General features: G+C 42.3%; 1 protein-coding gene across 1 annotated transcript in view; it reads left to right on the top strand.

Annotated features, from left to right (window-relative positions):
* The first annotated feature begins 1168 nt into the window (after window positions 1-1168).
* Window positions 1169-27686, top strand: part of LOC126282074 (uncharacterized) — a 32144-nt gene continuing 5626 nt past the window's right edge. The window contains exons 1-2 of the mRNA XM_049981524.1: window positions 1169-1335; window positions 16931-17320. Of these exons, the coding sequence (XP_049837481.1) occupies window positions 1299-1335; window positions 16931-17320 (427 nt within the window). The 5' untranslated portion in view covers window positions 1169-1298. The remainder of the gene's footprint in view (window positions 1336-16930; window positions 17321-27686) is intronic.

Below are 27686 nucleotides of genomic sequence, written 5' to 3'. Positions count from 1 at the left end.
TCTAAGAACACTGAGAGATGCGAAACGGTGCGTTACAGGACAATTTATTTACATTCTCTTGTAACGTACAGATGTTTACAGAGTAACGCCATTTTCCTTTAATAACAAAAAATTGCTAGTAAACAACAGAAGATCTGACCTTTATGGAAAGATGTCTTGCAACTATCCAGCAAAGCAGAGTTTTATTCATTACACTTTCAGCCAAATCAGTGAATATGGAACTTAGGAAACCTATATGGAACGTAATACCTACACAGTTTCACATATCAAATAAGCCGCCGCGACTGTAGCTTAATTAAAACCACACAGACATGATCGTAATTCGTCAAAAGCAATAAAACTTTTTTTCAACATTTGAGAAACCACTCCCACAACTGTTGCTAAATCTGTGCCACAAACTGCAAGAATCTTGAACATATTCGCTTTTGAAGCAAAAGTAATTACATTTACAAACATAATCGTGTGTTAGAAAGTCGAGTGAAATGTAAGAAAGGGCGAATCATTGGACTCCATAAAATTTTTTTAACCATCATGGAAAGGCCGTATTACAGCAGACAACAGAAAAATGTGTTTATATTGTCTTGCTTTCAACAGAATAAACTGTAAATATAGATATATTCGAAAGCATTTCTTCATGAATGAATTTTAGCTAATGTCAGTGGATCAGTGTGATTCGGCTATTTTTACGTCTATTTCACGATCATTCACGTCTCTTGGTAACTTAGTAACGCATGGAACGCACAAATATAACAACTATCCCGTTAGTGAAGTAGAAAATAATTAAAAACAAACATTTTCTCACGAAGCATATGACTATCTGCTTTCTCATCGCTTGGAGCGCTACTGTCGTTCCAACTGACAAACTATAACAGCTATCGCATCAAACAGTGTCGTGAATGTATTTATTTTTAGACAATGCTATCAACGGATAATACTGAAACTATTCAGCCAATGGTTCCACCACCGTATAAGTGATTTAGCTCCGATATATTTCTTTGTAATGCACGAGTGAAGCTTCAGTTTAAGTCCAAGACAAGTAGTTTTAATTATTACCAACGTCAAAGAGTAAGCAATCGTAAAATCTACGGACGAAATCTCTCCTCAATGCGGTATCATCTCTGTTACCACCTGCTCAGAATAGAATCTTTCCCTTAAAATAATCGAGTTTCAGTTTTTGAGTCAGTGTTAGGATTGCATGGTTCATTATTACATATGATCAATTCGACTGTGAGGGTCAATGAGCTTCAGCGCGTAATTTCCTGACAGCGCATAATGAACACCTGATAAAAGTCAGTGAAATGAGTTCGTCTCCTCTGTCGCGGATTTATTTCATACGTAAGTTTAACTCTTTGCTCTTTATTTCCCGAGCAGAAATATTTGTATTATGTTTTTCATTTGCCTAACGCTGTTTCTCCTCCTCGTCAAACCGTTACTGTTAGTACAAAAACGCATAATTTCCAGACGCAAGCTGTTAGTTTTATCTTTTCATAACTGGGATTTAGTTTTATGTTGTCACACTGCAGAGTCTGTTTAAGCATTTGAGATTTTTGTTTAATAGTTTTTGATAATATACTTCTAGGATTCGCCGAGAGTATTCACTGGAAAATAAATAATTCATTGCAATATAAATAAAAAAGGATGTGTGGGCAATGATACAAAGGCGTCTACATTTCCGATGCATACATTTTTGCACTATTTTAACACTCTCGGTCGATTAGCCAAAATCACGTCTTTCGCAGAAAAGGTACATACTTTTGTTACAACACGCGACACATACACCTTCAAGATTTGTACAACAGGCTTACTATATATATACATTGCCGTCATAAAGAACGTAATATTGTTTTAGCGCATGTAGAAACAAAAATAACATTGATCTCCCAACTCCATAATACGTTCCTTCAGGCTCGTGGCACGTGAATTGAGGAAGCTACTACTACTGTGATTACTGGTACTTTCAAGATCTGACAGTGATCAAACTATAATATAGATTAACCTAAATGCCCGTAACTACTTGCAAATCGAGAGCAGCAAAGTCACATCTTTCGTTTCGAGAAAGTTGTTAACACACGAATATTTTTAAAAATGTTGCCAATACCCAGAATCAGTTTCATCCTATACCAGTTGAGGTTCAATAATTAGCACACATCTACGTGATTTCTCTGCAAGTCCACATCTACGTGATTTCTCTGCAAGTCACACTTAAATGCTTGGCGAAGAGTTCATTGAACCTCCTTCAGACCATTTCCCTAGCGTTCCATTCTCGAATACCACGTCCATAAAACGAACAATAAATGTTTCAGTGCGTTGTCTGATATCTTTTATTTTATTACGAAGCAAAGTATATTCACGTTCGGAAGAGAAAGTTGATGACTAAATTTCATGAAAAGATCTCACTGTAACTAGAAATGTCTTTGTTTCAATTATTGCCACTGCAATTCTTGTATCATGTTTGTGACGCTCTCTTCCCTTTCTTGCGATAATACAGAGTGAATCGGTCTCCTTTGAAACTTTTCGCTGTCCTATATCAATCCTATCTAGTAACGATCCCCTACTGCGGAGTAATAATCCAGATGAGAACGGACAATCGTAATGTAGGCAGCCTCTTTAGTAGATTTGTTGCATTTGCTAACTGTTTTATCAATAAAGCGCTGTCTTTCATTCACTTTTCCCACAACATCGTTCCAGTTGTAAGTTTTTTGTATCATAGTCCCTAGTTATTTAGTTAAATTGATAGCATTTATATCTTTATAATTTATCGTGTAACCAAAATATCACAGATTTCTTGTAGTACTCATGTGGTTGACCTCACACTTCTTATTGTTTGGAGATAATTGCCACTTTTCACACCAAACATGTATCTTGTCCAAGTTATTTGGGAATTGGTTTTGATCTTCTGATGACTACAATCAGTATAAGAGATGTGCTCATATTGTCTCTTAAATCGTTTTTGTAGCTTGGAAACAGCAAGGAACCCATCACACTTCCTTGGGGAATGCCAGACATCACTTTTGGTTTACTCATTGACTTTCCTTTCTGAAAGGAAATCACAAATCCAATCGCAAAAGTGAGATGATACTCCATGGGCAAGCAATTTGATTAAAAGCTTCTTGTGTGAAACACTGTCAAAAGCCTTCTGGGACTCTAGAAATTTCAGATCACTTGTAAATCCTTTACCGATAGCAATCATTACTTCATCTGAATAAAGAGCGAGTTGCATTTCATAATAAAGACATTTTCTGAATTCGTGCAATGCGCCAATAAATCGTAAATGCGTCAATAAATCCTACCGCAAATCTGCGTGACTGATATGTATATGTAATCCAGCGGATTACTCCTATTTCCTTTCTTGTGTGTGTGATCTCTGCAACTTTCCATTTCTTAGGTAGGGGACTTTCTTCGAGCGAGTGGTTGTATATGGAGCTATTATATCAAGAAAAAGGGGGGCCAGAAAGAGATATGAATAGTGGCGGTGCCTGTTAGGGCAGGAGTAAAATTACATAAAGGAAGCCATGGCATGTGTGGGTAAAATTCGCCTACAGCTGATGGGTGAGAGGCCATTGTTCTTTGTAACGTAACAACCACAGACATAAATTTACATTTTTGTTAATCTTGTAATTGGCGAAATGTAAGAAGCCACAAACTTTTTCCGTTCATTTATTTGTGGGGAAGTAAGCGAGAAAAAAAAATTCGTAAAGGTCTGAAGTTATGTGGCGTGTCTGTTGGATGTCACAGAAGTGTTTTCATTCTCAATACTGGATGAATATAGGCCCTAGTCTGGGTAATTTGCTCGCTGTGAGCTACCCTGCCTCAAGACATGTACATAGATTCTGACTTCAATACCTATCTCACAGTGTTCAAACTTTAACATAAAATTATATCTCTTAAAGAGTATTTAACGACAGCATTTGAAATTCTTAAATTAGGTCAATAATTGTATCAAATATACAAAATGAAATTTTTGGCGCCTCTGGAAGCCAGTGTACAGGAAGCCTGCTGTTGGGGTCGAGAACCATGAACTGGGATATCCATTTAGTGGTGTTGATTGTAACTGTAACACTGCACTGTCACTGCTCGTTACCAAAGAACTTTGTTATCATTTCTGATTATTACACATATGTGATAATGAGTGTCTTGTAACTGTGCTAATACACATGCATACGGAAATGAGTACTGTTTCACAATTGTTGTTGTAATCTTCCATCCAGAGACTTTGATGAAGCCCTACATGCTACTCCATCCTGTGAAATCCTCTTCATCTCTGAATAACTACTCCAACATACAGCGTTCTCGAACTACTCCCTCTACGATCCCCCCCCCCCCCCCTCCCACCCACTAACCTCCAGTGCTAAACTGGAGATAACTTGATCTCTCAGAATGTGTTCCATCAACCGATCCTTTCTTTTGGTCAAATTGTGCCACATAATTCTTGTCACCCTAGTTCTGGTTAATACCTCTTATTAGTTACACGATTTACTCACCTAACCTTCAGCATTCTTCTGCAACACCACATTTCAGTAACGTCTATTCTCTTCTTGTCAAAAGTGTTTATCATCCATATTTCACTTCCAAACATGGCTAAACTACAGACAAATACCATCAAACAATACTTCCCAACACTTAAGTCCATATTCGATGTTAACAAATTTCTCTTCTCCAGAGACACTTTTCGTGCCATTGTCAGTTTACATTTTGTATCTGCTCTACTTTGGCCACCATCAGTTGTCTTGCTCGCCAAATAGCAGAACTATTCTACTACTTTTAGTGTCTTAGATCCTAATTCCCTCAGTGTCACCAGATTTAAATCGACCACATTCCATTATCTTCGTTTTGCTATTGTTCATATTCATGTTATTTCGTCCTCTCAAGGTGCTGTCCATTCTCTTCAACTGCTCTTTCTAGTCCTTTGCTGTTTCTGACAGAATTACAATATCATCACAAAATCTCAAAGTTTTTACAACACAGCCTCAAATTTTGCGTCAGTCGGCAGTTTCCATATATTACTATGAAAACCTTTTGGGTCAAAAAATTGGGCCATTCAACTCCAATAATTAATTAAAATCTAATTAAATGTCATGAAATAAAAATCAGGAAACTTATAAATTCTAACCAAACATGAAAATGATTGACAAATTTAAAAATCTCTTACACAAAATAATTATTTTTTTCATTTTCTTGAATCCAAAAATTTTTTATTTTTCATTTCTTAACAAACTGTAAATTTTATCATTTTTTAAAAATCTAATGTATTTCCTTTATGTTTTGCACTTTAAAAAATACACATTTAATATATTTATGTCTTCCATTAAAAGAAAATCAGTTCTATGATTACAAAGCTTTATTGCCAGCCATCATCATCTTGTTTTAACTCATAAATTAAATAAAATTTGAAAAACATTTTTATCAATTTTCTAAATATATGATGTGTAAATGATAATTAGCATTTTTGTACGTCAGATAACACTTGAAATTCCTTTTAAAATACTTTTTACGTTAAAATTTCATAACTCTTCCAAAACCTTAAAAACACGAATTTATATAGAATTATGTTTTTATTTTTGATACAGACTAGAACACATTATTTACATTTATGTGAATAGTTGTATTTCGTTTATAGATTTTTATAAATATAATTTAAATCTTCAGTTTCTTGACAGTTTACACACTTTTTTTGAATTTATATGTCCTTCATCGTTTTTTATATTTTCATCTTTTTTAGGTGATGACATTACAGTTGCATGTTTGTCATCCAGCATTCGTTATAAATGTTTTGTAATAATATTTACAAACATACTTTCAACTCACACAAAGAATTTAATTTTTATTACATATTTTTATTAAACTCATTTACACTCAGTCTACAGATTGTTCTATAACTAACTTTTGTATATTTTTATGAAGCAAAATTATCGATTGAATTTAATAAATCTTTCACCGGACATAGTCCGTTAACTGCTTTAGTTGTTGCTTAATGATTTCCATTTATACAGAAAGAAAATTACCAGAAAAAATAAAAATTCCTAGTAAGTATTGATGAAAAAATATATTTTTTATTTTACATTATAGCATCAATTTTGGTACCCAGCTGTAATGTGAATTAATATCACAAGCATTTAATATATAAAACTTTCTGGCAGATTAAAACTGTGTTCCCGACCGAGACTCGAACTCGGGTCTCGGTCGGGCACACAGTTTTAATCTGCCAGGAAGTTTCCTATCAGCGCACACTCCTCTGCAGAGTGAAAATCTCATTCTGGCATTTAATATATACTTGATTTCCTGTCTTTCTTAAAACATTTTCAGTAAGATATACATCAAGATATTTTGTATTCTGTAGTTCAGATTCATAAATATTTCCTTCTATTTTTTTCTCCATCCAAGCCTTTACTTTACATGTGACTGGATTGGAATGAATAACCTCTTCAATTTCAAAAAATTATGTTGACCAATTCGCTGTATAACCTTTTTCAAAAATTCCTTTTAATTTCCTTACGATGTCTGTTCAAAAAATACCGAAACATTAATAATTTTGCTCCAATGCTGTGTTGGAGTGAAATTCAGTTGGCATTACTACATAAACCTGTGTTTAACGTGTAACTGCCGAAAGTTTCACTTTTCTCTGTCTCTTAGTATTGTTCAGTGATGTACTGATTAGAATGCTGTGTCACACAGTTTGCGGATGGCAGAGTTAGAGAATCAACGTGTCTGCATTAAATTTTGAGTAAAAGGAAAGAAAACCTTTAGAGAGACACACAAAATAATGAAGGAAGCCTACGATAATGAGTGCTTAAGCCATAGTTGGTGCTACAAATGTTTCACACAGTATAAAAATGGACAGACGGAAGTTATAGATGTCTCTCTCTCAAGATACCCTTCGATATCGACCCATGACACTCATATCATAATTGTTAACGAAATTTTGTGTGCCAATCAAAGATTGACTGAGAGATTGCAGAAGAATATAACATTTCAGTTGGCTCATATCATGAAATCCTGACACAGCATCTTGGAATGCATCGTGTTGGACCCAACTTCATCCCACGACTCATTATTTAAGCCCAGAACGCTTCACAATAAGTAAAGAGTTTTGGATGGCGAAAATGAGAAGATGTTCCTTATGAGAATGATAACTGGTGATCAGACGTGTGTCTACACTTATCATGTTGAGACCAACATTCAGTTTTCACAGTGGGACAGGAAAGGTTCTCCGAGACCGAAAAAAAGTCATCAGTTCAGATCAAATGCCAAAGCTACGACGATAGCTTTCTTTGAAGTTGAGGGATTAGTTCATTATACACTCCTGGAAATGGAAAAAAGAAAACATTGACACCGGTGTGTCAGACCCACCATACTTGCTCCGGACACTGCGAGAGGGCTGTACAAGCAATGATCACACACACGGCACAGCGGACACACCAGAAACCGCAGTGTTGGTCGTCGAATGGCGCTAGCTGCGCAGCATTTGTGCGCGACCGCCGTCAGTGTCAGCCAGTTTGCCGTTTCATTCGGAGCTCCATCGCAGTCTTTAACACTGGTAGCATGCCGCGACAGCGTGGACGTGAACCGTATGTGCAGTTGACTGACGGACTTTGAGCGAGGGCGTATAGTGGGAATGCGGGAGGCCGGGTGGACGTACCGCCAAATTGCTCAACACGTGGGGCGTGTGGTCTCCACAGTACATCGATGTTGTCGCCAGTGGTCGGCGGAAGGTGCACGTGCCCGTCGACCTGGGACCGGACCGCAGCGACGCACGGATGCACGCCAAGACCATAGGATCCTACGCAGTGCCGTAGGGGACCGCACCGCCACTTCCCAGCAAATTAGGGATACTGTTGCTCCTGGGGTATCGGCGAGGACCATTCGCAACCGTCTCCATGAAGCTGGGCTACGGTCCCGCACACCGTTAGGCCGTCTTCCGCTCACGCCCCAACATCGTGCAGCCCGCCTCCAGTGGTGTCGCGACAGACGTGAATGGAGGGACGAATGGAGACGTGTCGTCTTCAGCGATGAGAGTCGCTTCTGTCTTGGTGCCAATGATGGTCGTATGCGTGTTTGACGCCGTGCAGGTGAGCGCCACAATCAAGACTGCATACGACCGAGGCACACAGTGCCAACACCCGGCATCACGGTGTGGGGAGCGATCTCCTACACTGGCTGTACACCTCTGGTGATCGTCGAGGGGACACTGAATAGTGCACGGTACATCCAAACCGTCATCGAACCCATCGTTCTACCATTCCTAGACCGGCAAGGGAACTTGCTGTTCCAACAGGACAATGCACGTCTGCATGTATCCCGTGCCACCCAACGTGCTCTAGAAGGTGTAAGTCAACTACCCTGGCCAGCAAGATCTCCGGATCTGTCCCCCATTGAGCATGTTTGGGACTGGATGAAGCGTCGTCTCACGCGGTCTGCACGTCCAGCACGAACGCTGGTCCAACTGAGGCGCCAGGTGGAAATGGCATGGCAAGCCGTTCCACAGGACTACATCCAGCATCTCTACGATCGTCCCCATGGCAGAATAGCAGCCTGCATTGCTGCGAAAGGTGGATATACACTGTACTAGTGCCGACATTGAGCATGCTCTGTTGCCTGTGTCTATTTGCCTGTGGTTCTGTCAGTGTGATCATGTGATGTATCTGACCCCAGGAATGTGTCAATAAAGTTTCCCCTTCCTGGGACAATGAATTCACGGTGTTCTTATTTCAATTTCCAGGAGTGTATATTGATGTTGTTATGTAATATTGCCCCTAACTTGTCGCCGTGCATCAGTAGGGAGGTCATCTTCAATCGTTTTAATGCTGAGATCCTCAGGCTGGAAGTCGTGAATGTCAATAGCGATGACTCCTGATGCATGTAGTGGACTTGAAGTTGTGTATCATTATGATATTGGTCATTATTGTTGAGTGGGGGTGTGCCTGCATTTTCCTCATCTGTGTTGCAGGAACCCATGCTTACTTAAGATTGTGAAGAAAAACTGTAGCCACTTCGCCTTTGAGATTGATACCAAAAGTCTGTAATCCTCCTTGGATGATCAAGAATGATCTCAAATATGAAGGCTATAACGATGGAAAAATGGTGTCGTCACAAAGTATCACATATTCGCGCTTTCAGAGCATTTTGTGAACAAATGTTTTTGGTGTAGTGTGTGGAGTGAAATTTGTTAATTGTGAATGTGTTGTTTCATTCAATGCACTAGAGCTGGGAGTTTATTTGGACCAGGTGTAATTACAGTAGGATGAAGTCTGTCAGAAGGGTGAGTGTTTCCTCCATGCAATACTTCCACCAAAGAGGCCTGTAGGTCTTCCTTAAGAGTTGCTTGCATGCCTATCAAGACCCAGTGTACGGCCTCAGTCCAGCTGTCTATGGGGTATGTGAGTACAGTCTTAATAGTCTGGAACCACTTTTCCGTCAGCCTATTACTTTGAGGGTGTACACTGTCGTCCAATTTCGTTTGCTGCCTTAGAGGTGACAGAGGGCGTCAAGAGGGCCATCTGAGGCTGGCATCCCTGGTCAGTGGTGATGGTCTCAGGATGGCTGAAGTGGGACACCTAAGCATTGATGAAAGCCCGAGCAGTAGATTATGTTATCATCTTTGATGGGTAATGTGTAAACCCAACGAGAGAAGCTGTCAGTCGTTGACAACATATATTTGAAGCTTTGTGATTCTGGAAGAGGGCGAATTAGAACCAAATGCATGTGCCGGAAACATGCGTGTGGTATCTTGTATCAACAGAGTAGCAAATATGCATAATACTCAACCTAGCTGTGTTGGCATGGCAAGCATGTATCTGTACAAGTATGACAGTCTCATTTCTTATTAGGCCACACGAGTCGCCCATCATCGACTGTACCATCAGTCAGACACCCGGGAAGGGACATTGTGTTTGTCTGTAAAACGGGTAAAGCAGAACTATTAAAGAACTGTCTTGAGGCAACCATGATGTGGATATATAAGGGGCATTCAAAAAGAAACGAGTCGGAGGCGTAGTTACAGAAACCAGTGCTTGTCTGTCAGAAGTATTGACCTTGGCTGTTGAGCCACTTGTTCCACTGTGACACAAAGCGGTGAATGGCTGTCTCATAAAATTCCCGGGGGCAAACGAGTCACCTCAGATGACGATGTCCAGCTGTATGTGTGGAATTGGTTAACATTGCAGCTCTGGAAATTTTATGAGACAGCCATTCACTGCCTTGTGTCACAGTGGGAGATGTGTCTGAACAGCCAAGGTCAATACTTCTGACATACAGGTACTGGTTTCTTTAATTATGCCTCTGGCTCGTTCCTTTTTGAATGCTCCTTATAGAACATGCAAGATGTCTGGTGGATGAGAACCGTGGCGTTGTACATTATCTGTCATCAGAAAGTTGCTTTTTCATATCACATGGGGGTCACCAATGCAATAGATCTCCTCTACAGATATGAGGAGGAGTACTAGTAAATTCATCAGCACGGTTACAAGTTAACAGTACATTACTGCGAGAGAGAAATTATAGCATGTCTACATGATACAGAACTATGAAGTGAACTGTCTTTGGCTCTCTGTCCAAAAGACATCACACACCAGAGCTGTGACTCTTTGGCATGCAACATCAATTGCATTGTCGTTTCTGCAGGTGCAATATTGTCGTACAGTATACATATAATGTTACTGCTTGAAAAAATTTGTCAAGTGTTTGGCAATATGTACATATACTTTCTCAGTTAAACAAATGTTGGAAATACTGTTGTTCATATACTGAGTAAATAATTATTTTTCCTTAGAGGTCATGAAAACAAAACACCCTCATTCGTTGTTACCCATAACAAAAGAAAAGTGAAATCAACAACTGTATATTTTCCCAAAAAAAACTTTGTGAAGCAGAACTGCCTATTTTTGGTCTCTTGAAACTTGGGTAAATGATGGTCTATTGTAATATCTTTTAATGTTACTAAAGAATGGAAGTGCTTTAGAGAACAAGTTTCAAAGTAGGCATGCAATTCAAAAACAGTAACATTAAAACAATGTATACTCAATGCATCAAAAAGAAAGATATAAACTAAAAATAAAGTTTGGGATATAGTTGATAAGCCTTCTTGTTTGAGGCAGTTCAAGATAACTACTTAAGATTGACCTTTAAAGGTTTTGATACATTTCAATCTTGTGCTTCAAATGTTTCGGAAACTAAAAGTTTACGTCAGTGTGATTTGTTCATAGCAGTAAGACTTAGATTTTTAATGCGAAAAGCGTTGAGAAACAAGAGATGGCTCAGCTAGCAATGAAGGAGTGCACTCATTACCTGTACGTCTAGTATTTATAATGCAAGAACCTGTACAGTGACTGGGGGACAATAACTCGTGCCAATATTGGTGATTTTTCTGAGCTATTTCAATCGCGTTTTGAGCGAAGGAGAAATAATTTTATATTGGTGTAAAGGGCGAGACTCGGTCGACGCCCCCACTTTGGCGATCGGCCTCCCGGCTCGTGATTTGCAGCTGGCGTTGCGCCGTAAGGTGCTTCAGATGTGGCGTGACGAGTGGCGTAGCCTGACTTCTCCGAATAAACTGCGGGCTGTCAAGGAGACGACCGATGTGTGGCAGTCCTCCCTGCGGGCTTCTCGCAGGGACTCTGTCATCCTGTGTCGGCTCCGCATCGGCCATACCTACCTGACACACGGACATCTTTTGCGTCAGGAGGATCCCCCCCTGTGTCAGTGTGGGTCCCGGTTGACGGTCGCCCACATTTTGTTGGAGTGTCCCTGCCTGCGCATCCTCCGGCAGACTTTTAATCTCCCGGGCACGTTGCCTTTGGTTTTATGCGACGATGCCTCCATGGCTGACGACGTTTTAAATTTTATCCGTGGTAGTCCTTTTTATGGTTCCATTTAGGGGGGACCTGTCCCTTTCCCTTTCTGTGTATCTTGTCCTCGAGTGTCTCATTGGTTGCAGATTTTAATGTGTGTATTCGGATGGTTGACTCTTTCCCAATTTTTGTACCCATGGTCAGTCAACCAGTCTCCGACCCTCTTATTTTCTTCCGTTTCTTTCTGTCCAGTGTTCGTCTGTACTCTTCTTGTCTCTAGTGTTCGCTGACACATTGGTGTTCTTTCAGTGACTGGGGGGAGGGGCGTCTCCTCCCCCCTTGGGGTTTTACCTGTTCCGTAAATTTTGTTTCGCCGGTTTTTTTGGAATGGGGGACTGATGACCTTAGCTGTTTAGTCCCCCCTTAAACATCCCAACAACAACAACAACAGGGACAGTATAGTCTCCATGTAAAGGTATCCAACAGAGTTAAGTGAGAACTTTGTTGTCTTTCTTCCAAAGATAAGCCCTGCGTACATCTCTGTAATACTTTCATGTGGGCTGTACCTACCTCTTACGGTCCTAGAAGTGAGGGTTGGAATTATGATTAAAGTGTCTTGCCACTCTTTACACAGCTTAGTGGAAATTTGATCCATGTCTTTCTACATTTTCTTAAGATCGTCAAACAATGATACTTTCATGTAGAGAACAGCATCGGCGGCAGATAATCTAATAGTGCTGCTGACGCTATCTCATGGTCTGTCAACATTAAGGAAAATTATTAGGGGACAATATTACAAACAAATTGGTCAGCAAACGGACTGAAGTGGAAGATGCAATTATGAATGTAATGAAAATAAAATGCAGGACGAGAAGATTGTGTGGTAGGAAATTGGTAACTGTATTAGATGATGTACAGAGGCTTGTAAAGTTGAAGACAATAATGCACGAAAAGATAATTGGTCAGTGGATGGCAAATAGCTGATGATGACGATCGTTATCGTGGTAAACTACAAGATTATTCAAAAACTTGGACCTACTTTAATTAGTCTTCATTGATTTTTTATAAAATCAACATCAGTAATTCATATACAGATGAAAACAGAAAGTTTTACTATTTACAAACACAGGTTATAAATGTTTATTATCATATGCCTCACCCTGGTGCACGAAAAACTTCTAATTAGTAGCTGACCCAGTCCCACACACAAAGAATCAACCCTTGTATTTCTGAGTTCACTGCAGCTGTGAAACAGTTTGGCAGGTCCGTCATAATTGTTCCTAAAGCGGAATATAAACTGCCTCTCTTACCGAGTGGCACAGGAAGTGACTTGCTGGTTGACAACTGTTGACACGCTCTAGTGGTCGTTCAAGTAACTATCAGCCCTCAAGCGGTAATGAAAATTTTACATCCTCTATTTTCCAACGATTTTTACATTATTCATTTATAATTTATGTTTCTTGAAATTTTAATTCATTAAATCAAATCCATCTTTTTGGATACCCTTGAATTGTATTAATGACATATAATCCCCATGACTAACAGAAAAATACAGTTTTACGTATCCGCCCTATTTACTGTCGACCGAGTTCGACGAGAAGGTACGTCAATTCGACAACATTACTATCATTTCCAGAATATGACGAGAATGAATTATACCGGAAGGCTGTACATAACGAAAGGTAGCACGTTTTGAGGAACTAACTGAGATGAAAACCCGAGATACGTTCAGTGAGTCATGGTAGAAATAATGACTAGTGCAGCTCTTATACATAATGACATGAATGACGTTTAATTACAATCTAAATGCATTTATACCATACCTTACGCTTTGATTCCCTTGTATTCAGTCCTGCAGAGTTACATAATCCTGTCCATCTCCAGCGCCACTGTCCATGTGAACAGCCACATGCAACATAGCGAACGGCTGTAGAAATTTTACCTAACTGTTAAGCAGTAGTATATATAATGTAGTACTAGGTACATTCAAGTTCTAAGGCCTCCCTTTTTTTTTTTTTTTCTCCGGACTGGAAAGAGATAGAAACATGTGCATTGTTTTAAAATGAGGCCGCATTCTTGTCAATACGTCCCAGAGATGGCAGCACCGTACGGCACATGGAATTTTACCGCCAGCGGCGAGAATTAGAACTGTTTTAAATACTTAAAATGGTGACGTTTTCCTTACCTGAACAGTGTGCAATCATTCGTTTTCTGAATTTGCGTGGTGTGAAACCAATTGAAATTCATCGACAGTTGAAGGAAACATGTGGTGATGGAGTTATGGATGTGTCGAAAGTGCGCTCGTGGGTGCGACAGTTCAATGAAGGCAGAACATCGTGTGACAACAAACCAAAACAACCTCGAGCTCGCACAAGCCGGTCTGACGACATCATTGAGAAAGTGGAGAGAATTGTTTTGGGGGATAGCCGAATGACTGTTGAATAGATCGCCTCCAGAGTTGGCATTTCTATGGGTTCTGAGCACACAATCCTGCATGACGACCTGAAAATGCGAAAAGTGTCATCCAGGTGGGTGCCACGAATGCTAACGGACGACCACATGGCATGTTGCCAAGCAATGTTGACACGCAACGACAGCATGAATGGGACTTTCTTTTCGTCGGTTGTGACAATGGATGAGACGTGGATGCCAATTTTTTAATCCAGAAAGAAAGCGCCAGTCAGCTCAATGGAAGCACACAGATTCACCGCCACCAAAAAATTTAGGGGTAACCGCCGTGCTGGAAAAATGATGGTATCCATGTTCTGGGACAGCGAGGGCGTAATCCTTACCCATTGCGTTCCAAATGGCACTACGGTAACAGGTGCATCCTACAAAAATGTTTTGAAGAACAAATTCTCTCCTGCACTGCAACAAAAACGTCCGGGAAGGGCTGCGCATATGCTGTTTCACCAAGACAGCACACTCGCACATCGAGCTAACGTTACGCAACAGTTTCTTCGTGATAACAACTTTGAAGTGATTCCTCAAGCTCCCTACTCACCTGACCTGGCCCCTAGTGACTTTTGGCTTTCTCCAGCAATGAAAGACACTCTCTGTGGCCGCACATTCACCAGCTGTGCTGCTATTGCCTCAGCGATTTTCCAGTGGTCAAAACAGACTCCTAAAGAAGCCTTCGCCGCTGCCATGGAATCATGGCGTCAGCGTTGTGAAAAATGTGTACGTCTGCAGGGCGATTACGTCGAGAGGTAACGCCAGTTTCATCGATTTCGGGTGAGTAGTTAATTAGAAAAAAAATCAGAGGCCTTAGAACTTGAATGCACTTTGTATAAGGGGGAGCCAAATAAAAACTGAACACCCGTCGCAAGGGGGACTCGGAATGATTCCAATAAAAAATAATCACCACGAATGTTTTTCTTCAGGTCGCTAAAGATGTAAAAAATCACACGGTGAAGCTCCGGACTGTACGGAGGATGTTGCAATGTTTTCCTGTTAAACAGCGTTGGCGTTATCGTGCAACAGGATGATTCCATCCGACAGCGTTACTCGACATTTTGACCTTTTGCCACGTGGCAGTTTCTGCCAGTGTCCTCATAGCACTGTGCACTGATTGTGGTTCCACACTTGAGGAACTCAGTGAGCAGAGGACCTCTACAGGGGAAGTAGCGGATCATCATGAACATAAATGGCGCCACTATTCGAACCTGAGGGCCAACTGCAAAGCATACAGTGAAAAAATCCCACGTCTTCCCCGCCAAAGAAATCCGAAGTTTTTCACACAAGTTGCCATAAGACGCGTGAACGTCAGCTTTAGTCAGACGAGGAACTGCAAGTATCGATGCGTCTGTAGAGTCGTCAGCAGCCGAGAGCGTTATACGAAACGGGAACTGAGCGTGTCGTCTCCCAGGGAATAAATGCCTTAAAGCGTGTGCAGATTACTTTTGAATGGAACCATTCCACGATCCTATTGTGGCGGGTATTCGGTTTACATTCGGCTACCCCTGACTATTCGTTTAATATATCGGTGGCAGCAGACAACGTTGTACCAACAGTATATGAAGGTTGCCCAGAAAGTAATGCACCGCATTTTTTTCTTCAACAATACTTTGCTTAACATAACGAGAATTACACACACGAAAGAATGGTGTTTTATATACGCACCCTATTTTCCATGCAACCTCCAACGCGTTCTATGGCCTTCCTCCAGCGCGAAACAAAGGCGTCTATGCCCCGTCGAAAACAGTCCTTTTCTTGGTGGCTCAGCCAGAGTGTGAATCACCTCCTCATCGTCCTCAGAATGTCTTCCACGAATGACGTCCTTTAATAGCCCAAACAAGTGGAAGTCCGAGGGTGATAGGTCAAGTGTATGCAAATCGTGGTGCTCCGCAGAACCACCTTCTGATGACCTCACCCTCCATGCCCAGTGACTGAATGTACTTCAGCAGATACTCCATAGACTTTGCACAAGGATTTGTGAACATTCCCCACAGTTTCTTTCTCTGCAGCGAGAAATTCAATGACAACAGGTGTCTTGTAACGAACATTACCTACAGACGCCATTTTGAAACCGTCCTGCAGTTACGCTACCTGTTGGAAGTGATGGAAACTTGGTGCGCTCGCTCAGGAGACTTCAAATAATACATACGTAACGTCTCGCATCCGTAGCATTGTTTTCGGCTGAGATAAAAAAAATGCTGTACATTACTTTTTGGGCAACTCTCGTAATGTAGTCACTGCTACTCGGAGGGGATGGACCCACTTGGTGTGTGAGCGAATTTGAAGGACTTTCTAGGTCACTCATGTAACCAGCGGGTTGGTGGTGAGAATCTGTAGTTAGCTCCTCCTTCTTCTTCTTCTTCTTTTCTTTTCATTGGGTAGTTCATTTTGTGTTACCTAGCTCGATTTTTTAATTTTGTGTTGATGGTTACGTTTTGTTAACCATTCATATATTTCTTTTGTAAGTACTGTTAGCAATAAATTGATTAAAACAATGAAACAACTGGTGTAATATACATTTTTCAAAGACATAGCTTAGACTGTAGCCCTTCATATATAAAAAATCTGTGGATTTAGTAAAGACAGCAACAAATAAATAAATAATAGTCCTATCCTGTCATTATTTACACTAATTTCAATTTATCTATGAGATATCAAGCGCAACTATTATGTCGCTTCTTCTTTTGCAGTGACTTGGTTATTACGTCTCGCCTCGTGTAGACACGAACATCCACATCAGGCAATACCTGTAATACATGCTTTACAAGACATACTGCCAAAGAATAATGCTCTGGTCTTGAATGAGCATGCAATAGCAATTGACACAATCAAAGAGTCATCTGTTATTCGCCTTGATGGTTCTCCACCAGAGAGTACAGTTACTGATCTTGATGAGAGTCGTGGGACTGTTATATCGCAGGGCATAGAGCTTGTAACATATGCTGGAGTACACAATAGACAAGCTCTGGACAATGAGTCGACGGCAGTGCATGGTCGAGAAACTACTCTATCTCCAGAAGAGGAAAACGATCGTCGTCTAGCATGGATAATCGCTGGATATGTTGTCCTCGTACTTGCAGGTAGTAAACGTATTACAGCAGAGACGCATAGTTCTTTCATTAAGAAAAATAGAGAAAGTGAAACTAACCTTCCCTGTAAATTTCTTCGGTACATAGAAATTCTGCTTGTGCAGCACCATTAAAAAGAATTTTTTGCATATAATCTATCTTTCTGTAGTAGCCAAAGGGTGGTTTTACTTTTTGCTTGTAATTGCAGGAAAGAGTGCTAGCTTTGATGTAACATCGTGTTTGCTACAGTATATACAGTAGTTTGGCAAAAAATATTTGAAACATTTCAGAAAGAGTGAAGAAACAGACAACCAAAACCAAAGATTTTATGATTCTTTACTCATCCAAAGCAATCTTGTTGCTAGATGTTGAGGAAGATGAGGATGGTGGTTGTTGAGATGGTTAAATGCTAAACACGTTCGATTTATGTTGAGAAATTGTTGTGGTTATAGTTCTCCAAAGCATCCATTACACAAACAATAACTTCATTTTGGGACCAAACACGAGTATAGCACATATATTGACACAGTGCAGCTAGTTAACAAAGCAGCTGCTTTCAAGTTCAAGGCGAAAGAGGTGATGAAGGGCATTGACAAGGCTTCCCATGTGGGTATAGTGAATGTTTTATGTTTTCAAATTGTGTTATAAGAGATGCTTATTCACACATCGAAAAAGCTGTGAAGATATTTATGAGAATATCAGTGACTACAGAATCGTATGAACGCAGATTCAACAAATTTGCTATGATAAAAAGCTATTAAAGTCAAGCAAGGGCGACAGAACGTAGCACAGCTGCACAACTTCACTTCAGTGTCATAATCACCGAGTTTTCTCCACTCAAAACAAATAAATGCGAAGTAGACTCAAAATAAAACCTTAATTTCTTGCAGAGGAATATTTTCTCAACTCTTATTTCTAATTAAAATTTTAGTCACTGTTAATACTTTATAGATGCAAAACAATTTTGTTTTTTATTATAAATCATACTAAATCCAATCTATAGGAGCTGTCACCAACAATAAGATATCAGTTTTACTTTATGTTCCATTTTTTAGGAATTTTAAACTATTTGTAATTCATTTTCTGTGTAGATACGTTTAATTTGTTGTGTGCAATATTTTTCATCAAGATAGTTCATCTGTTTTGTCAATAATCCTTCATTGTTATTAAACCTTCTTACAATGTTATAAAATTTTCTCAACCTACATAAAAAATAGTAGTTTTATTGGGTTCATCAGGACACTGAGCAGCTTTGGAAGCTCTGCTAGGAATGTAGGACAGTAATATGGGTGTTCCAGCTCTAGCACAGCTAATGATCTGATTTCGGGGTCACAGTATAACCAGATATCCTGCCAACACCGCTCAGGCAATTTTGTGTGTTATATTATAGGTCAGTATGTAAACCGATACATGTCACAGGTCAACATAAGACCCCCTTCTGTCACCCACACCTGTAGGTCAACTGTGTGACTAAAAATGGTGGGAAAATGATGGTCTTGTCCCTGCCCATCTCCCACACCCCTACTGATCGAGGCTTGTAGGATGATTTAAAAATTGTGGAAAATCAAGTTCCCCTCTTGCTTCTTCGTTTCTCTCTACTCCAAGTGTCTGAAGATTGTAATTCGAGGTCTGTACGCTATAGTGGAAGGATCGTCTGAGAGAGATCAGCTGGAGAGTTATTCCACATAAAAATGGCGGTTAATATTATCTTAATTTATGATCCAGAATTATGTTACACACTTCTGCATTACAGTGTCTGACTAAGAAATAACGATAAATTCGAAAGGACGTTGTCCTATTGGCTCAGTTTCTTCAGTGTAATGACGTCGTGACACAATCACCTCTTGGCCAATCGGAAATTGAAAAGGATGTTTCCAGCATGTCCATCCTGATCTGGTAGAGCCTGCCCTGAGGTCAACGGGTATCGATATATTCTTTCAGTCATGGACCGCATAGCAGTTTGGGTAGAGGCCGTGTCTCTCAGAGGCATCAAGGCAGATTCAACAGCCACTGCTTTCGATGATATGTGGATTTCTAATGTTGGATGACTCGCGCCTATAACAACTGATCAAGGTTGGTAATTCAAATCGACCCTACTCAGTGAACCATGCAATCTTTGTAACAATTATCGATATTGGACGTCTGAACAACAAGCTCATCAAATATTGCCACCGTACCTTGCAAACAGCACTCATGAATCATAGAGACCGGTTCAGCAAAGCCCTGACCTGGATGCTGTTGGGTGTGCTCTTGGCACACAAACATGGCTTAGGGGCCCCTCTGGCAGAGATCCTGTATGCAAAATACTCTTCTTTCCAACTTATTTTGTGTTTAAACAACAACTGACCGCAGCCATGGACCTTCCTCTCCTCATCACACATGTTAAATGCCATACAGCACACCTCTGCTTCCCTCGTCCACAGTCTCAAAATGTGCCAGAAAACTTTGTTCACATGGCACTGGCTGATAGTGATTTCATTATGCTCTGAGATGACTTGACTCAGTTGTCATTGCAGTTGCTGTACACGATCCCTTCATAAAGTGCTCAAATGAGGGGTACAAACTTTCGAGATATAGCTGAACAGCAAGTCTACAACAGTGACATTAAAGCACCTGAAGCCATTTGGACGACTTGTGTGCCAACCACACTCCGCTTCCCTTGTACCAACTAGCTCCACCTGCTGCCATTCAGCTGGATGGCCAGACAGCATGCACCGTTACTCCCAACAATTTTGAGGTAGACCTCAATGTCCAAAACTACCTGGCAGATGACCAGGTGACCTTAGCATCAAATTAGTTGACAGTTCTCTGCCGCCAATCGACTACACTCGGAACAGCACACTGAGGATGGCTTCATTGCCCATCGCCTCATGCATGCCTATAATGTTGTGAATGATGTGGACTCAGCTGTTATTACATCATGGTTATCACCTTAGTGGCACCGCATCTTCACTGCACCCAGAACCTCACATCCACACAACACCTCTTCCGACGATTCTGATGCTTCCAACACACCAACCCTTTAGGTTCCTCCATGACAAGTGACACCTACGACCAGTCCCGCTATGGCAGGCCTTGGCGACCTCCAGTACATTTTGATGACTATCACCTCTACATGATGCCATGAGAACTGCTCCCACTTACGGACATTACATCTGGCAGGCATGAATACTGCTTCGACAGCCGTCAGCAGTGACTCAGACTTCACTAAGCCTCTCCTCCTAAAAAAAGTATGTCATACTATTTCAGCATCCTCAGATCGTGGTGGTCACCTCCGCAGTGCTCCACAATATAGTGGGGGAGGGGGGGGGGTGACGGTTATTAGGATGCCAGGACATTATAACCTCGCTGGCTATCGACTGTGGTCTTACACAGACGATATATGGAATGTGCTATAATTGGTTCTGTGACTGTCTCTTGTACAGACATTGTCTTTTATCGGAGTTATTTGTGTAATAAAGAGAGCACTATCTCATATTGGAACGTTTTATCTGTCTCGATGATCTTGTCCTTCGGTAAGACACCACATAAGTACTAGTTGTTCAGTAATGCTTCAATTTCATTAAACTTACATACACTATGTAATCAAAAGTATCCAGACAGCCCCCAAAAAATAAGTTTTTCATATTAGGTGCATTGTGCTGTCACCTACTGTCAGGTACTCCATTTCAGCGACCTCACTAGTCATTAGACATTGTAAGAGAACAGAATGGGGCACTCAGCGGACCTCACGAACTTCGCACATGGTCAGGTGATTGGCTGTCACTTGTGTCATACCTCTGTACGGGAGATTTCCACACTGATAAACATCCCTAGGTCCACTGTTTCCGATGTGATAGTGAAATGGAAAAGTCAAGGGACACGTACAGCACAAAAGCGTACAGGCCGACCTCGTCTGTTGACTGACAGAGACCGGCGACAGTTGAAGAGGGTCGTAATGTGTAATAGACACACATCTATCCACACCATCACAGTGGAAGTCCAAACTGCATCAGGATCCGCTGCAAGTACTATGACAGTTAGGCGGGAGGTGAGAATACGTGGATTTTATGGTCGAGAAACTGCTCATAAGCCACATATCACGCCGGTAAATGCCAAACGATGCCTCGCTTGGTGTAAGGAGCGTAAACATTGGACGATTGAACGGTGGAAAAAAAGTTGTGTGGAGTGACGAATCACAGTACACAATATGGCAATCCGATGGCATGGTGTGGGTATGGCGAATTCCCAGTGAACGTCATCCGCCAGCGTTTGTGTAGTGCTAACAGTAAAATTCGGAGGCCGTGGCGTTATGATGTGGTCGTGTTTTTCACGTAGGGGGCTTGCACCCCTTGTTGTTTTGCGTGGCACTATCACAGCACAGGCCTACATTGATATTTTAGGCACCTTCTCGCTTCCCACAGTTTAAGAGCAATTCGGGGATGACAATTGCATCTTTCAACAGCTGTTCATAATGCTCTGCCTGTGGTGGAGTGGTTAAGCACAATAACACCCCTGTAAAGGACTGGTCAGCACAAAGTCCTGACCTGAATTTTATAGAACATCTTCGGTATGTTCTGGAACGCTGACTTCCTGCCAAGCCTCACCGACCACCATCGATACCTCTCCTCAGTATTCCGTGAAGAATGGGCTGTCATTCCCCAAAAAACCTTCAAGAACCCGACTGAATGTATGCTGCGAGAGTCGAAGCTAATCATCAACGCTAAGTGTGTGCCAACACCATATTGAATTCCAGCATTACCGATGGAGGGCGTCATTTTCAGCGAGGTGTCCAGATACTTTTGATCGCATAGTGTATGGCACAAAATTATAAAATTGGTAAACCCATACAGAAAAGAATTAAGACAAGTAGTTTTATGGGGTTTGGGGGGGGGGGGGGTACAGTTTTAGCTGTTCTACCAGGAGGGCAGGATGACCTCAGCGTGCCCCTGTGCTTTAAAACATTATGTACCTCTCTGAATTCCAGGATCATACATTTTTTTCAAAGAGGTTTTTTACCTTACTTTTTGAGCCGCCCTCGTATAATCACCGTATAGTAGAATCGTCTTTGTAGGCTACAAGAAGTCTGGTATATGAACGTTCCAAGACAGACTATTACAAACACAAGTTCCACTAAAAGCATCACAAGGTAACAGCTGAGGACCAGAAGAACAGAAAACAAGTTCTTAACGAATGTCCAATAAACCAGCTAGCGAGAGGTTACAATAAAGACAGTATAACGTGGTAGTCGGCCGTGAGCGTTAACAAATGAGAATTTGGAAACAAGCCGCGCCTGCAGCTCTCAAGGTCGCCAATTTACACCTGCGTTCTGCACTTCTTCAAAAGCAGAACTGAGACGCATAGTCACCGGGATCGTCGATCCCTTCTGATTCTGTGAGAGTTGATACTCGAGGTTCACCTGATAGCTCAGGATTAGTCTTTTTACTCATTTCAAACTGGGGAAAGGAAGTAACTAACAATGCACAAAACAAAACAGAGGACAGTACATAAAACATTTTGTAACGGCTACCACGCAATTGCAATCTCAGTTTGGCAGTGTCTTAAACAAGTTAGTTCAGGGCTGAATTTTACCATTATCTTACGCAATCGTAGTCGAACAAACGCCCCATTAGTGCTGCCACATGAAAGTGGCAGCGTAATAGGTATTCTATTCGTGGTAAACCCAGTACTGGCTGTAATCTGCAGAGCTGGCCCCTTTGTTTGCTGACCACATACACAGTGCGTCCTAAAGACTTACACTGACAGCTCCACATCGCTGTCTGAAAGAGATATCAAAATAAGCTTCTAGGATTATGAAATAAAGTGTGTGTGTCACCAAGGATTCAAAAGATTCCACAACCATTACAAGCCCACTGGTGACAGAAGGATTGCAGATGTGCTACCGTACAAGAGAAAAACAATTGTGTGACAGACGATTTGGAAAAAAAGCTTATGAAATGAAGTGTTTATAGCAGGACTCCCTTACTATTTTTTTCAACTGCTGCAGTTTCAACATTAGGTCTTCCCAGGTACGTAGCGCATTTATCAAATAAGTTCTGAGGTCATCTCACCTGCTCTTTGTTATATGCAGAACATAAAATTTTTGTGTACGGTGAAATGGTTATTTGTATGCATCCTCAACAGTGTTCAATAAAAATTCCAGTGTTTTTAGTACTAGAAATAACATTAGTAACAAATCTTTCTTTAACTACTTATTTATTGGTAAGTTAATTACACTCCTGGAAATTGAAATAAGAACACCGTGAATTCATTGTCCCAGGAAGGGGAAACTTTATTGACACATTCCTGGGGTCAGATACATCACATGATCACACTGACAGAACCACAGGCACATAGACACAGGCAACAGAGCATGCACAATGTCGGCACTAGTACAGTGTATATCCACCTTTCGCAGCAATGCAGGCTGCTATTCTCCCATGGAGACGATCGTAGAGATGCTGGATGTAGTCCTGTGGAACGGCTTGCCATGCCATTTCCACCTGGCGCCTCAGTTGGACCAGCGTTCGTGCTGGACGTGCAGACCGCCTGAGACGACGCTTCATCCAGTCCCAAACATGCTCAATGGGGGACAGATCCGGAGATCTTGCTGGCCAGGGTAGTTGACTTACACCTTCTAGAGCACGTTGGGTGGCACGGGATACATGCGGACGTGCATTGTCCTGTTGGAACAGCAAGTTCCCTTGCCGGTCTAGGAATGGTAGAAAGATGGGTTCGATGACGGTTTGGATGTACCGTGCAATATTCAGTGTCCCCTCGACGATCACCAGAGGTGTACAGCCAGTGTAGGAGATCGCTCCCCACACCATGATGCCGGGTGTTGGCCCTGTGTGCCTCGGTCGTATGCAGTCTTGATTGTGGCGCTCACCTGCACGGCGTCAAACACGCAATACGACCATCATTGGCACCAAGGCAGAAGCGACTCTCATCGCTGAAGACGACACGTCTCCATTCGTCCCTCCATTCACGTCTGTCGCGACACCACTGGAGGCGGGCTGCACGATGTTGGGGCGTGAGCGGAAGACGGCCTAACGGTGTGCGGGACCGTAGCCCAGCTTCATGGAGACGGTTGCGAATGGTCCTTGCCGATACCCCAGGAGCAACAGTGTCCCTAATTTGCTGGGAAGTGGCGGTGCGGTCCCCTACCGCACTGCGTAGGATCCTACGGTCTTGGCGTGCATCCGTGCGTCGCTGCGGTCCGGTCCCAGGTCGACGGGCACGTGCACCTTCCGCCGACCACTGGCGACAACATCGATGTACTGTGGAGACCTCACGCCCCACGTGTTGAGCAATTCGGCGGTACGTCCACCCGGCCTCCCGCATGCCCACTATACGCCCTCGCTCAAAGTCCGTCAACTGCACATACGGTTCACGTCCACGCTGTCGCGGCATACTACCAGTGTTAAAGACTGCGATGGAGCTCCGTATGCCACGGCAAACTGGCTGACACTGACGGCAGCGGTGCACAAATGCTGCGCAGCTAGCGCCATTCGACGGCCAACACCGCGGTTCCTGGTGTGTCCGCTGTGCCGTGCGTGTGATCATTGCTTGTACAGCCCTCTCGCAGTGTCCGGAGCAAGTATGGTGGGTCTGACACACCGGTGTCAATGTTTTCTTTTTTCCATTTCCAGGAGTGTATATAACTCCTTTCTTAAGGAAATAAACTTAAATATCAATATTAGTTTTTAGTTTTGTATCTGGCCGCGACTGTTATATACAGTGGTGGACAAAAAATGACCAGAAACATAGCACATTGTCATGCCTAACAGATTTTGGAAAACTTCTGCCAGTCAAAACGGCTCCAGCTGTCGTCTCCGAAAGGATAAGTCAAGGTCCTCTGTGGTTTTCAAAGGAATCTTATACTATTCTTCCTGCAAAATAGTGCATCCATCTCTCCAAAGTAGACCACAAAGGCTCAATAATATCGAGATCTGGTGACGGTAGTGGCAATGGGCGATGCGACAATTCACCCCGTGCTTACAAAACCAGTCCTAGACAATGTGAGCTGTGCGAAGAGGAGCCTTGTCGTCTTCAATCACAGCATCACCATTGGGTAATAAACATTTCCCCATTGGATCGGCACCAGCCGGTGTGGCCGAGCGGTTCTAGATGCTTCGGCCTGGAACCGCGCGACCGCTACGGTCGCAGGTTCGAATCCTGCCTTGGGCATGGATGTGTGTGATGTCCTTAGGTTAGTTAGGTTTAAGTAGTTCTAAGTTCTAGGGGACTGTTGACCTCAGATGTTAAGTCCCATAGTGCTCAGAGCCATTTTAACCGTTTTCAACCATTGGATCGGCCAAAATAGCCCCTTCATCCTAGGCAGCAATGTGATCTTGCAGAGTAACCATGGAGCCCATGGAATACCACAATACAGTTGCCCAGATCATCACCGAACCCCTGCCATATTTCAATCATGATGCGAAAACTGCCAGAGGTTGGAAACAACGTGAAACAAGACTTATCAGACCAGATGACTTTTTTGCATTGCATCACAATCCACGTCTTGTGGCTTCGGCACAACGTTTTCCTGTTATGGGAATTTGCAACACTGATGAGTGAGTTTGGAATCCAACCTCGAATTGCAAGCCCCAGCTTATGGAGGTCCGTTTTTGTAGTTTTGGGGCTGACATGTTTCTCTAGTGCGACGTTCAGTTCTCCAGTGACTTTTCCAGCTATAGTCGTCTTATTTTTCCTCATAATCCTCTCAACGACAGTTTGTCACGATCACTAAGTAGAGTTGCGTCCTAGTTCTGACTTAGAGGATGATGTTTCTTCAGCTTTTGCTGTATATGGTATAAATCTTCGGTACGCTGCCTCTTCAGACACCAAAAACACAGGCTACCTTGGTTAGCGAAGCATCCACCATACAACCACCAACAATTCGTCCACGTTCAAAGTCACTTGATTAAACACACACTACTCGCCATTAAAATTGCTACACCACGAAGATGACGTGCTACAGACGCGAAATGTAACCGACAGGAAGAAGATGCTGTGATATGCATATGATTAGCTTTTCAGAGCATTCACACAAGGTTGGCGCCTGAGGCGACACCTACAACATGCTAATATGAGGAACGCTTCCAACCAATTTCTCATACACAAACAGCAGTTGACCGGCGTTGACTGGTGGAACGTTGTTGTGATGCCTCGTGTAAGGAGGAGAAATGCGTACCATCACGTTTCCGACTTTGATAAAGATCAGATTGCAACCTATCGCGATTGCGGTTTATCGTATCGCGATATTGCTGCTCGCGTTGGTCACGATCCAATGACTGTTAGCAGAATATGGAATCGGTGGATTCAGGAGGGTAATACGGAACGCCGTGCTGGATCCCAACGGCCTCGTATCACTAGCAGTCGAGATGATAGGCATCTTATAGGCATGGCTGTAACGGATCGTGCAGCCACGTCTCGATACCTGAGTGAACAGATGGGGACGTTGGCAAGACAACAACCATCTCCACGCACAGTTCGACGAGGTTTGCAGCAGCATGGACTATCAGCTCGGAGACCATGGCTGCGGTTACCCTTGACGCTGCATCACAGACAGGAGCGCCTGCGATGGTGTACTTAACGACGAACCTGGGCACACAAATGGCAAAACGTCATTTTTTCGGATGAATCCAGGTTGTGTGTACAGCATCATGGTGGTCGCATCCGTGTTTGGCGACATCGCGTTGAACGCACATTGGAAGCGTGTATTCGTCATCGCCATACTGGCGTATCACCCGGCGTGATCGTATGGGGTGCCATTCGTTACACGTCTCGGTCACCTCTTGTTCGCATTGACGGCACTTTGAACAGTGGACGTTACATTTCAGACGTGTTACGAACCGTGGCTCTACCCTTCATTCGATCCCTGTGAAACCCTACATTTCAGCAGGATAATGCACGACCGCATGTTCAGGGCATGTACGGGCCTTTCGGGATACAGAAAATGTTCGACTGCTGCCCTGGCCAGCACATTCTCCAGATCTCTCACCAATTAAAAACGTCTGGTCAATGGTGGCCGAGAGACTGACTCGTCACAATACGCCAGTCACTACTCTTGATGAACTGTGGTATCGTGTTGAAGCTGCATGGGCAGCTGTACCTGTACACGCCATCCAAGCTCTGTTTGACTCAATGCGTATCAAGGCCGTTATTACGGCCAGAGGTGGTTGTTCTGGGTACTGATTTCTCAGGATCTATGCACCCACATCGCGTGAAAATGTGATCACATGTCAGTTCTAATATAATAATTTGTCCGATGAATACTCGTTTATCATCTGCCTTTTTTCTTGGTGTAGCAATTTTAATGGCCAGTAGTGTAATAAACTCAAAACTACACAAAGCACTTTTCTGTCCACTACTGGCACTTGCAACGTACTGAGCA

Source organism: Schistocerca gregaria, chromosome 1 (genome assembly GCF_023897955.1).
Source record: "Schistocerca gregaria isolate iqSchGreg1 chromosome 1, iqSchGreg1.2, whole genome shotgun sequence".
NCBI lineage: Eukaryota > Metazoa > Arthropoda > Insecta > Orthoptera > Acrididae > Schistocerca > Schistocerca gregaria.
The sequence above is the reverse complement of the archived record's forward strand: the minus strand, read 5'-3'. Positions and strand labels throughout refer to the sequence as shown.